Raw genomic sequence first — 14,351 nt, forward strand, 5'->3', positions numbered from 1 at the left:
CCGCTAGTCACTTCCTGTTGGCTAAATTAGTGGAAGCAGCACCAGAAGTAGAGCAGAATGTGAGAACGACCCGCACTTTGAACATTCCTGGGATGGCCCTCCTCCATTCCTAGTTCCATTAGGTTTTACAAAGGGGCACTTATTTCGAAGATGTTCTGCTGATCCGCACGCATAACACTTTTGTGGTGAGATGGTTCGTCGAGGTGGTGGCCGAGAATTTTTAGATGACGGAGGAGGCTCCCTAGCGACTCGTAAGATGTCAGCATACCTAATTCCCTCCGCTAAGAATGCCATAGCGTCAATTTCAGAGAATGTTTTAGGTCGAGAAGAGAAACATAAATACGACCTGTAGGATAGAGAAATCCCTTCGACAATGGTGTGTACAATTTGATCTTCAGAGTAATGAAGAGCGAATACCCTTGCATAGAACTTTATGTCTTGAACAAACTCCCTAGCATTCTCGTCCTTCAGTTTCAGAGACAACACGTCCATAGACCTACTGTAAAATGGAACAATCTAGCTTGAACACGCTTGAGCTGATTGGTAGGAGGTTCACCAACAGAAATAGTCCTTTTTGTATCAAGGATGATATTGCTCTTGCTGGAATGAAATTGGCTAACAGGTGGTTATGGGAATCTTCTAAAGAGCATCTATCAGTTATTGCCTTTACAGTTTCATCAGAGAGGTCGCCAACAGAGTACGGGTAAATGATTTGGATAATTTGGGAATGAGACAGAGAAAACACGAAAGCATGATCCTGGAACTCTACTAGAAACCTCAGGAAGATGATCACATCGTTAGTTGAATTTAGATAAAATTTTGATTTGCCCTTAAGCAATATGGCTAAGGGGTACGGTAAGTTACTGACACATGGTGAAATAATGGGCGACGGCATTGGACGTTGAGGGGATTCAAAAGCTGTGTTACTGATAAAGAAAGCTGGAAATTGTTGTCAATGATCAACCTTGTTTAGATGGGGCAGAAGTTTGTGTGAGACAACCGATTTCCTACTCTCAGCAGCTTTACTAGGGTCCACTTCCGTTGTTAAGTTTACTGTTAGAATATGGTCACTCTAAGCACTAGCACTACTTGGCCTTAATGAAAAAAGCAAAATTTAACGTTATAGGCCGAAAATTAAAGTGTTAGGAGGCGAACTCTTCCACTCCGTTGCATTTCAACGGAACATTATTATTAAAACCCTATTTGATATGTCGGAAAGGTGTTTAACTAGCGTATTGTCTTCCCTAGCATTTTCGTCCTGCAGTTTCAGAGACAATACGTCCATAGACCTATTGTAAAAATGGAACAATCTAGCTTGAACACGCTTGTGTTGATTGGTAGGAGGTTCACCAACTTCAAAAAACTCAAAACAGGCTAGCTCAGTAGTATTACCGGTGATAGTGGACAGATCCTACTCAATTCCCTTCTCCTAAAATGCCGTAATACAGATGGGAAGCTGTAAGGATTCTTTAAGTTTAGCAGTATCTATAGCAACCGTGCCACCAGACTGGACCTTCCTAATTAAAAGTTCATAAATTAATTATTCCTTGCGCAGATACCACGGTGCAAGGACTTCCCTAGGACCAGACATAGTAAAGGACAACCTGACAACATTTACGAAATTCCAGAAACAAAAAATGTACAAGGTTCGGTTTCGAATTCTATGAATAGCCATCAACAGAATCTTTATCCAGATCCACTCAACCACGCTCTGCTACCAGCTGTTTTAAAATATTTACGCTAATAGTTATTAAACCACCAAACTGTCAAATCACCAAACTACAGATGTAGAATAATATTTACCCAGCTATTTAAATACTCAGCCACCCCACTTGTTATTCTCGATAACTGAAGAAACAGATCCATAATTTTATGGCAATAGATTTGTTGCAGAGGTATTTCAGCTATTTAAGATCTGCATATATGAGTAATTACAAGTTTAAAAAATACGAAGGCCAACTTGTCAGGTTATCCTGTGTATTGCAAGTGTTTCTCTATAATAGCTGGGGAGTATACGTATGGTAATGAATACAGTAACGATTTATTGGTATATTTCGAGAACCACGTCCGATTGATTTTTCATACAAAGTAATGATATTTGTGGGTGCAAATCTTAGCATTGGCATAACAGAACCATCATATTGTGTTACTTGGATTCCGACTTTAACATCAACTGTTCTGTTAATTTAAATTTCGGGTCGAATTCATTGATATCCTACTGACCGACGATTGTAAAACTTTGTTATACGAGTTATTACTGGACTCCCATGAATTCATTTTCACATTATTTACTGAAAAACGGAGATGCCTCCTCTACGATAATGCAGGTTGTTTTGTTATTTTAGAATTTGAAGACCTGTCACTAGCTTGTTGAGTTTGTACATAGATGTCAGCACTCTATTTGACTTTATACTGGCGATCATATGCTCATGTGCTTCATGAATGTTGTACGCTGCTAAAAAGAAACTTACACCATCGAGGTAGGAACCCTGCTTTCTCTTTATTGCCTGTTGGATCCTACGAATTTATTCGCTGACTAGTCGATGATGGTGGTCATTCTTTTCTGAAGCAACATGCGACTGCTTCGTCACTGCGCCCGTCATTGTGCTTGTATTTCATGGAATATTAGGACCACGTAACTGGTGTTGGTTCAGTGTGTTGGTTTTTAGATTACATATGACCACCAACACCGCCTGTTGCCATTTATTGATGGACGCAATATTTGTATCCGTCTGTTGGCACAGGCCAGGACAAAGTGTAGCTTCCACCGAAGTCCCAGTCTCATCCATGGCTGTAACAATATGGGAGCTCCTGGGGTATGGGTGGTATTGAGTAATGACATTTGGAGCACAACTAGTGTCTGAGTGTTATGAAAGGGTTGCTCATAGGATCAGTCGTGCTGCAGTAGCACCGGCTGGCCCAGTGAGGAAAGCAATGGCAAACTACTTCACTCCTTATCTTGCCTAGTACGCCTCATTTGGGCTCTGCCATTGGTTTTTGCGGTTTCCCTATAACAGCATAGCCCCTGGTGGTGCTATTTGAGGATCCAACCAGCCTCTGGGTTGATGACCTAACAGACAGACATGACCACCAATAACGTACTAAAGGACTAAAATATTACAGTATGGTATTTACAAGCTCTAGCTAATTGAAGTGGATTCAGGATATGAAAGAAGAAGGACGATTTTCAAGTGATACCTTCTGTATTAAACTGAACATTTCACATGACAATGGGTTACCTTTTATGTATATTTCACTATGAATCTTCAAACAATACATTAGTCTGAAAACTATTCACTGTACATAAATATTCTATTTTGTATCCCCAATTCAACTCATTCAATGGCCACTGGTATATACCTTTATAATTTAAGTTCACACAAGAATGGAGAAGGTTCCTCACACTGCCAAGTATGAAGCATCCCTAGTTTAAAGGTGTATCCGCAATGTTTGGAAGGTACTGGTTGGTTACTCCCCCACTTCACGTAGCCTGTTTTCTCTAAGGTGTCACCAAATACCGTGACGTAGTATCCTGGTTTGAACTGATCATGGAATCCGGCCCAAACACCTCTGCTAGTAAGAAGAGGTATTCCTCTAGAATATATTTTCTTCACAGCGTCTACCTCAGCGTCTGAGTTGATCACAATGAGGTTGGCACCGTCCGCTTGGCAGGTCTTCTGTGCCTCAGCCCAGGGCTTCAGAGGGGACGTGTATAATTTGTAGTACCCTGCTCCGGGGAAGTGTTCATACCCATCGGGAACATGGAAAGCTTCAGTACTGGACAACGTAAAAGCAGCAACGTCCAGTTGGATATATTTCATCTCTGCAGATTGTCCCCAGGAGTGCTTCACATCCAGACTAGTGCCTTCTCCAATCCCATCGAAGAACCGGTTCATCAAACTTGCCTGTGGAATGAAAGAAGGGACAAACCTTTAGACATGTAGAGATACACGAGAGTTCGTTAGAACTGATATATTGGAGATGACTCCCATTTATAATATTTAGAACATCATTTTCAGGAACATTATTGACAAAATAAGCTAGACGTTTGGCATTAACATAAACATTCAGAAAATAAAATTCATTGTAATGTAAAAACAGAAAATGTCCAACAAAACCAACAATGAAAGTGTCTCATATTTCCTGTACCTAGGATGCCGGCTAAGTATAAGAATTAGATCCGGATGTAGAAATCAAAACCCGGTTCGGCATTGCAAGCAGTGTGTTTCCGAGACTGAAACATTTCGTGTACAACCGTGAACTCCGATTGGGTACTCGTTGGTGTGTTGTGAAATGTTATGCATTACCGGTGCTACTTCACTGTGTCGAAGGGTTGACACGACAGCAGGTCTTTGAAATGTGGATCTGAATTTATCGCAGAATGCTCAGGATCCCATGGGTTGATGACGCCACCAACGAGGAAGTACTCCGTCGTGCCGGGAAATCATGTGAAGCCCTAATCCTAGAAAAGTGCAGGTAAGCAGGCCTATTGGTCACGACTTCCGGAATGAAAAACATAACCTAACATAACATAAAATAACTGTTCATAGAAGGTAGAATAGAAGGAAGACCCGGATGTGGATAGAGAATCTCTGGGCGAGGAACCTGAGACAGTGGCTCCACATTCAAGAAACGGGAGCTCTAACACGGGACACACAAAGTCGGAGAGAACGGCGCCATGACGGTCTGACTAACCTTCTCTGAGAGATGATACAATAATAATAATAATAATAATAATAATAATAATAATAATAATAATAATAATAATAATAATAATAATAATAATAATAGACGAACTGGAACGTTTATCTAAGAAAATTTGTAAAAGTAAGAAAATCCCGGAAGATTGGAAAACTGCTCTTATACAGCCACTCCGCAAGAAAGGGGATAGAACGGACCCGAACAATTAGAGGGGGATCTCTCCCATATCTGTAAGGTATGAGATCATAAGTAAAGCGTTACTTAACAGAATCCAAACGAAATGAAATGAAATCTCGTATGGCTTTTAGTGCCGGGATATCCCAGGACGGCTTCGGCTCGCCAGGTGCAGGTATTTCTTTTTGACATCCGTAGGCGACCTGCGCGTCGTGATGAGGATGAAATGATGATGAAGACAACACATACACCCAGCCCGCGTGCCATTGGAATTAACCAATTAAGGTTAAAATCCCTGACCCGGCCGGGAATCGAACCCGGGACCCTCTGAACCGAAGGTCAGTACGTTGACCGTTCAGCCAACGAGTCGGACACAGAATCCAAACAATCACAGACAAAAATCTGGGAGAGTACCAGGGAGAGTTTAGAACAGGAAGAAGATGTGCAGAACAAATCTTCAGTTTTAAATCAATCCTGTTTAACAATACAAGAGGCACAAAATGGGATATAGTAGCAATATATGTAGATTTCAAAAAAACTACCATTCATTCCATAGAACTTTACATTTAAACATTAAAAGAATTCATAATGGACACAAAAACTGCGAGCATACACTGTCTGACATCTTCTCAAAATTCAGACTGTTAGGTGAACTTTCAAAAGATTGAAATTAAAACTGGTGTGAGACAAAGGGATGGACTCTTTTCAATACTATTCTACCGTGCACTGGAGAAAGTAGTTTGAGATATTGAAAGAAAAAGGATCCTACGAATCTGCAGTAATAGAAACATCAAACAAACGAATTGTAACAAACTATTTCGCTTTTGCAGATGGTCTACTGTATAGTCATATTTGCAGAAAAAAAAAGAAAAAAGAAGGAAGGAAAAAATTAGAAGACATTTAAAAAAATACGACTAAAATAGGATTACAAGTTTCCTATGGGAAAACAGAATGGATCACTAGTATCAGCAGCCCACCTGCAGAAATTAAAATATGGAACAACAAAAGAATCAAAAGAGTCAATAAATTGAAACATTTAGGTGAAGTAATAACAGTGACAGCGGTAGAAAAGGAGAGCATGAAGACATGAATTCACAAACTGGAAAAAGCTTATCACAGAACGGTTAATACATACATATATATATAAGTCAGTGTCCAGAATTGTAAACTGAGAGACTACAAAACTGTAATCCTTCCAGCAGCTTTATGTGAAACAGCTTGGATAGCTTCTCAGATAAAAGAATAAGCAAAACAGAAAAAAGAGAGGAAATTGATGTGACTTTAAAAAAAATGGAATATAAAAATCTAGACCGGAATAATATTTAAACAGAACATCAGTAAAAACAGGTTATGCTTTCAGGAAAAGAAGATTGAGATTCTTTGGTCACCTGTGAAGAATGGACACAGACAGATTAACTAAACAAATGTTTGAACATTATGCAAATAAACAACTAATCTAGCATTTTCCACAGAATCCGAAGGAGGTTTGGAACCACTCAGCATTAAGAAGGGAACAAATTGCAAATATACAGGAATTTAAAGAAGCAATATTTGATGGTAAATTTCCAGAGAAAGCCAAGGAGAAATCAAACAGTAAATAGACGGAGGAAAGAAAACAACAGCATGGAGAAAAGCTGTGTTTGGGGAGGACAAGTAGAAGAAAACTGTTTCTGTGGTCGTATGTTGGCTCAATCGAATGAATAATAATAGGAAGAAGAGGAAAAGGAAGAAGAACAGATATTATCTTGTATAAGGGAAAGGTCAGAAATGTGAGGTTATTTAACACTTTCGGTTCACTGAAATTGCAGTGAGATTGGCAATATCCATTCGAGCGTCTCAAAAAGATCAAGGTTCAGAAGCGTAGACAAGATTAGCTGATGGGATATTATATATACAAAATTATGATAGAACAAAATGAAGCTGCGTGTGTGTGGGTGGTGCCGGGTGGGGGTGTTCTAACCCCCAGGAACCCCACACCCTCTAGTTACTCCTCTGTTAAGATTGCATAGAAAATCGAGTATCGATATCTTAATGACAGATCGAAGGAAGAAATGAATAGAACATGAAGATATTTTTCATGAGTTCAGTTTTTACTCATAAATTCAGTTAATTATTTATAATTGAAAATGTTAAATATTGAATATTGTGCCTGTTGTTGATGGTTCATATCTTCATATTCACTTCAGTGTGGAGCTTCTCTATAAAATCCAAGATATTTCTTCACCTTTCAATTATAACTAAGTCTAGTGTCAATTTAACAAAATCCGGAATCAGTAAAGAAGGTTGAATAGCCGTCAAGCACGAAGATGATGGCAGCAGTATATTGGTGGACTGCGATCATCGATAGCAATGCTATCTAACGGAAATGAGTGGCAGAATAAATAGAGCAACTTTCAATTAACGGCAATCAGTCAGTGTCACTGTTTTGGTGTCACACAACTACATCAGTAGCATATGAGCAGTTGTAGACAGATGCACCTGTCTGTTAGATTGCAGAGGTCTGCACTTCTCCTCTTCATCCCGATTCTATTGTCTTGCGTGGGGCCGTATGTTTTACCGAGAAATTTCCGTTCTTGCTTCTCAGTTTCTGACCGCTTTAAGTTATCGTCGAGGCATATAGGGATTCTGGCGGGCCAATTGTTTTAAAGTGTTTCAATTTCAAATTACGCCATATAATTCTTTTGTTGTAATAATTCTACGTTAGTCGGTATGCATTTTGAAGTTTGGTGGATCCCTTTATGTCGGTTCAACTGTCCAGTATTGATGATTTAATTATTTCCCCAAGGTATTTAAAGGATAGTACATGCCGTATTCCATTTTAGTTGGGCTTTCGTGCTGCTACATTTTGACAAATGTTTTCCATACCACAGTATTAGGTGTTCTCGTATTATATTTGGAAGAATGCCTTTGATGGTACCCTGTGCAATATCTCTAGTGCATTCCTAGTTTCTTTTCTGTTCCCGCTTAATATTATTATTATCATATTCCTTCAGGTACCGTGTACAGACATTTAAATTTGACGCCATCTGCCTATCTGCTCACCCGGTCACTAGGCCATTTGTGGAAAGTACGCATGTCACCTTGATTTTGTATTCAACCTCCAGAATAATAATAATAATAATAATAATAATAATAATAATAATAATAATAACAGCGTTAACATTGATTCTTTCATGGCCCGTTCTTGTAGACATGATATAGGATTTTGGGCTCATGCCGTGTCACTACAACTACAATTCTTCAACGGTATTATTCATGAGTTCAAATCCTCATTATTGCAGTAGACTTCCTCGTGAACAGGCGAGATTTTCTTCTGAAGACGCGAAGCAAATTTTTCTGCGAAGCGTAAAGAGTTTCACCTTGTTTTCTTGGCACGGCATAAGCCAAAAAAGTCCATCTCATGTCTATAATAATAATGCTATTTGTTTCTACGTCCCACTAACTACTTTTTTGGTTTTGGGAGACGCCGATGTGACGGAATTTAGTCCCACAGGAGTTCCTTTACGTGCCAGTAAATCTACCGATGCTAGGCTGATGTATTTGAGCACCTTCAAATACCACCTGCCGGACTGAGCCAGGACCGAACTTGCGAGGTTGGGATCATAATGCCAGCGCCTCAACCATCTGCAACCTCCCGATGTTTATTCTTCGGTGTATTTTTACCATTCTCTGATGACCTTGTCTAGAGATGAACAAAACAGAAGAAGGGAGAGGCTGCTTTTGTCGGATGACCTACATATTTTCTCAAGGAATTTCACTTTAAATGTGAGGGTCTGACAGATCAATTCTCTGTTCTTTCAATTCAATCTGGGTTCTTCTGACGCATCGAATTAAGTCAGTCTCTTCGCAGAGTCATATGCCGCATTACAATTTCACGAAGGTCACGATCGTTTTGTTGGATCCGCAGATCTATTATTATTATTATTATTATTATTATTATTATTATTATTATTATTATTATTATTATTATTATTATTATTATTGTTTCTCTGATTCAGTAATAAAGTATTGTACTCCAGATCCCAAGATTGTAGGTTCAAACAGGACAGAGTTAGTCGGATTTTTAAAAGATGAAAGAAAGTACACTCGGTACTCTAGACGGTATGAAGTCGGCAGGTAAATGAAACCTCATGACACATTTGGCATTTAAACGGACAAAATTAATTAAAATTCTGCCAGATAACTATGGGGGACGTTCTTTTGAGCAAATGATGGAGAAGTGTCTACTTCACTTGAGCAAAAATGAGTGATTAGTCACTGCTAGGCAACACCGCGTTTAACTGTTGAGCTGGCGGTGGGCTAGCGGCCATGAAATGTTTTGTTCCAGATATTGATGACATAGGGCTATGACATGTTTTATTTTAGATGTTGGTGACATAGGGCTACAACAGCGCCTCTATACAGCTACATGAACCAACCCTGGTAACCCTGGCTGCATGATTAAGGTTTAACACATTAACATTTTTAATACATCACCTTCAACAGATCTGTTATTGATAGTGGTCCAGAGTGTAGCCTATATATTAACGCATTTTAACCAGAAAAATAGGTTTAAACATATTTGTCAATTCGAACATTTCAGTGCTGACATTCCCGTTATTGTTTAGGCTTTTGTACATACGCGTAAATAACGATTATTTCAGTGCAGCACTTTTAAATATCGAAAAGAACGCTTATTAATTAAAAATATACATCCTTGATAATATACAAATTATCAACAACCCAGATAATTTCAAATTGATAATATTCATGATCACGAAGATATACCAGTACAATCGGGAGATACACGACACAATTATTCATTCATGCTACCTGAGAGTCACCTAGCGAGTTCATCTGCGAAGAAGAAGTAAATGAACAGTTGGGCATATTAGTACGGAAATCTGTACTGAGTTGTCTATAGAATGAGTAGCAAACGAACAACCTCTCCTTTTGGAGATTTGCAATGATGCTCATTTAAGGGCTAAAATTGTAGAGATGTGCGATGAATAAGCATTGTGCAAAGACTGGAAGAAATTGTAAAATTTCTTAAATCTTACGTGAAGTGGGTGAACATATATATTTGCCATTAGATGACAGAGAAATGGAAGTGTAAAAGAAAAGCATGTGGTGAATAATATTGACGCACAATAAAGTTGTTTCTCAATCATTGTCAAATACTACTTATGCCAGTATTTCGTCTCTACTAATATATTACTTTAACAACATTTGTTTGACAGTGTACAGAGCTCTAAAAAGAAAAACATACCAATAGCTCCACAATTAGAAAGGCATTAGACCAATTACATAAAGCATCAATACAAGCAAATAAATGCAATCGATTTTGTCATTTACGTTTTAATTTTATGTGTAAAGTTAATTTTCAGTATTTATGTCCACAGTTCAATTGTTTCAGCAGGTGGGATGTTTTATACGTGTGCGAAATATTTTAAGCAATTCTATACGATACATGTGTTCTATGAGGTGGGTAATATTCAAGTAGTTTACCTTAAAGAAAATGTGTTTCGTTTTACGATACTACGCGGAGACTAATTTGCACATTATGCAACGCGTGCTTTAATCTGTGTGTAATAATTGTAGATTTAAATTGCAGAACACAGACCTATTAACATTTACTATTCTAATTCAACTCTAAAATGTTGTAAGTTTCACCTCGGACAATATTCGTTCTGAAAAATAGTTGAAGACTGAAACAAGAGTGTATGGATAAACATTCATTCATGGTGTTACACTTAGAGCAATTAATAGCATAACTACCCCAAGTGACAGCACCAAGTGTCTGACCGTGTACGAAAGGCACGGTTCAGATAGGTGGAAACGTGCTAGACAAAGACCAATGAAGGAAAAACAAAGGCACTTACCATTAGAGAATTAAACAGGGCCCCCAAAGGAGCGGATAAAATACACCTGGTCATCCCAAATTAACACCCCTTTTAAAAGGAAAACACCAACACCTTGGGGAACAAAGATATTTAATCAAAATAATAAAGAGGTAAACAAGAAAGTAATATCCTCGCTGGAAAATAATAAAATTAAAAATTGGAAAATACTTAAACTCAAAGCAAAACCCTACGGTCGACCGTTTATTAAGGTAATGATAATTTAGTTCTTAAAGGACCTTTTAAGATAATGCAGATTTGTGAAACCACTCCTCAACTCTCAAGTTTTGTTACGACCAAAAGTTTTCTTAGTACAGTACCAAAGTTTTTCTTTTTTAACATCATTTTAACCTCCTTTAAACAGAAAACCACCTTTTAGGATGTGTCAAACGACCCCCTGCAAGGATGGGTAGGTATTACGTGCACTTTTCAAGAAATCAAAATAATAATAATAATAAGCACCGAAACACCGGCAGGGAAAACGACCAGAAGGAAAAATTAAAATTACAAGGAAAAATGAAAAGGACCAAGGAAATCCGCGGAGAAGGTAGAATACATCACCGGCACATCAAATACAAATCATCAATCATCACAACCAACATCAACAACATTAGCATTCCCATGGCAACGACCAACAATGGGTCAAGGGAAGGAACGGACCAATCCAGGCCGCAAACAACAATAGGCGTAAAGCAACAAAGGACCAAGAAAACAGACGCAGAAAATAACCCAGAAACCAGTAAATTAAATTAAATTAAGTTAAATTAAAATAAAATCAACCCGAGAAACACGAAAGCAAGGAACCGGGACACAATGTACACGTAACACCCACACCCCTGAAGCGACTCGCTTGTTAAATTATTCAGGTTAAATAATACCTTTTTAGCACAAAACCTTTAAGCCAAGAAAGGTCATCAATAAACCCTAGGTTACCCAATTACATTATTAAAGAATCCAAAAATTACTTTCACACGGTACGCAAGCCCCAAATTAACAGACATAATTACACATGGTATAATTTCCAATTAACAAGCCGAAAGTTTAAAATTCCACAAGGCAAGACTTAGTTTTTTTTAGATGACGCCAGTTACATGGTACCATGCGCACTTTCTGCACATAGGAAAATTTTCAGGTCTGTCACCAAAAATCAGTAAAGTTTTAGTTGTAACAACACTTACAGTTTCTTCCAGATGAAAGTTGTGAGGGCAGCTTCGGTAGTGCTAAGTTACTTACTTCCATAATAAAACATAACATGTAAATTCCAGACGAGGAAAAAATTAACCAGAAAGCTTGCAGAAATCCCCAGGGCAAAGCCCCGTATATATAACTTAGCCAGGCTCGAACATTTTCGGTGAAATTATCTCCTTAGGGAGAGAGAAACCACACACGTCCATCTCTTCCATGTCACCAAACAGCAATGGCGATTTCCCAAGATTCAGCAGTCCCGGCACCAACGATCACATGTGCGCAGAGGCAAAGCGCTTGAGTGGTAACGTAGCTCGCGAGGTAGTACATACCTACGCCACTAGAGTGCAGGAGAATACGGTCAGGCACCGATAGCACGTGCATACAGTCAATAATAAGGTTTGAAAAGAAGAAATAAAGAAACGGCGAACCACTTCTAAAGACACAGTTTTTCCACAGCCTTTAGGCTAGTTCAAAAATATTTCCCAAGGGGGAAAAAATTGTTACGCAGGTAACAGTCTCCCTCCCCGAAACTTGACATGTCCAGCACAAGTTTACCATCATAAGGCGGTGGCCTTGAAGCAAACTAAGTTTTTGGTAGAATAGTCCGAATGTGAAAATGACCACCAATCGCCAGCTTCAGTTTATGCACCACCAGCAGAACGAGTCCAACAGTCACTAAGAACCCAAACACATGTGATTTAAATTAAAGGAACAGTACAGTTCACTTAGACGACACCAAATGTCTATCCACTTTCAATAATAATGAAGTTCCATGCACCAAACTGTGCAACACCCAAGTCGCAGGAAAATTATTAATGGTCCAGATCACAGGTAACACTTCTTCTCTAGATTTCTTGCTAAACTTTAATGCGAACTATTATCTTCCGCAAGTTCGTTTGCGTCATCTGATCGGAGGTTACGCTACCTTGTGGTACATACACACCTTTAGGTAAAGTTCATAACTATTTGCTTTCAGAACTTTAGACCTTCTAGGTCTTAACTGCACCAGATCACATACCTAGACTTAAATTACTACATGTTTGTTAACTTTGTAATATTATAGGACTTGCGTTAGATAAGAAACGCCTTCATTTGGTTTCCACCCTTTGGTTTGGATGGTAACGACAACCCCAAAAAGGAAAAACGCCCAGAAAGGGAAGGGAAGAGAGAAAACAACATTGGTGAGCGTAAAACACAATCACAAGGTACAACCGGTAAATACTTAACCTAACCTTAACCTAGATTAACATGACTTAAGATTACGGTATGGCACAGCAACAGAATACGATAATCTTTTAAACAAACCATACCCAAAAACCAAATTACATTACTTTCAAGGTATCATGCCAACTAAAATATATGGCCAAGGATACAATTTTCAATACACAAGGAAAACAATAACCTGTGAAACCAAGATAGTTATCTCCACAAAACACCTTTCAAAGCATACAACCAATCCTACCAGGAAGGTTACACAATAACGTCACCATTGACAAACAGAAACCAGGAGGCAACTTTACATAGAAAAACTTACAGACAAGCACCAACTCAAGGGTGCTGAGAAATTGCAATAACGGAAAAGCTAAGAGAAACTCCCTTCCATACATAATATTACGAAACCAAGACCAGACCAAGGAAAAGGATGTTGAAAAACGTTACACAGAACTACAAATTAATTAAGCTTACAACCTCCCTTAAGTTAAATTTAAAACGGAATAGAACCACCAATCAGTGAGTCAATTAACCAGAGTTAACCCCTTTAAGCACATGCCCAAGGACAAGAAATAAAAATTTAGCAATAAATCAATTTTAATACCACGTATACATTCCATGCAAAACCCCAAATAAACAAGAAACAGGATTGGAAATAGTTTACCCCTTTTTAATATTACCACTAAAAGAAACTTCCAGAAACAGGATACAAGGTAAGAATCAAAATTTCATGGGTCACAGTAAATAATTACTCAAGACAAAATGAATGTACAGGCTGCGTTTGGAGACTTCAAGATCTTTCAGATGGAGGGTACGCGTATAGTTGGTCATCGGCAACGAGCCAAAACAACACCAAGCAAAGAGTAATAGGAGGGTAGCAGAGGTTATGAAACACAATCTTTAACACCATGGTGAAACGGGACAGAAATTGGCCGAAAGGAAATAGGAGTGTTACCCAATCTAAAATCATATTTCCCACAATTTTACTACACATACAAACATATACCTTAACAATGGGCGACTCAATCAATTAAAAGGTTCAATAAAGCACCTCAATCAAGCCAACCCCTTTGAATATGGGAACACAGATCTGACAAGATTCCCTACCGACAATCCACAAGAAATCTCGGACCAATCCAGACTAAATCAAAGTGATAACTGAGACTCACACTGTGGCCACAGAGTCACAGGTACCTC

General features: G+C 38.5%; 1 protein-coding gene across 1 annotated transcript in view; it reads right to left on the minus strand.

The window, feature by feature from the left end:
• Positions 1-3,207: 3,207 nt before the first annotated feature.
• The window catches only part of LOC136875739 (hemolymph lipopolysaccharide-binding protein), a 443,365-nt gene continuing 432,221 nt past the window's right edge, over positions 3,208-14,351 (minus strand). Inside the window, exon 2 of the mRNA XM_068228201.1 lies at positions 3,208-3,905. Coding sequence (XP_068084302.1) covers positions 3,363-3,905 — 543 coding nt within the window. The 3' untranslated portion in view covers positions 3,208-3,362. The remainder of the gene's footprint in view (positions 3,906-14,351) is intronic.

Source organism: Anabrus simplex, chromosome 1 (genome assembly GCF_040414725.1).
Source record: "Anabrus simplex isolate iqAnaSimp1 chromosome 1, ASM4041472v1, whole genome shotgun sequence".
Classification (NCBI taxonomy): Eukaryota; Metazoa; Arthropoda; class Insecta; order Orthoptera; family Tettigoniidae; genus Anabrus; species Anabrus simplex.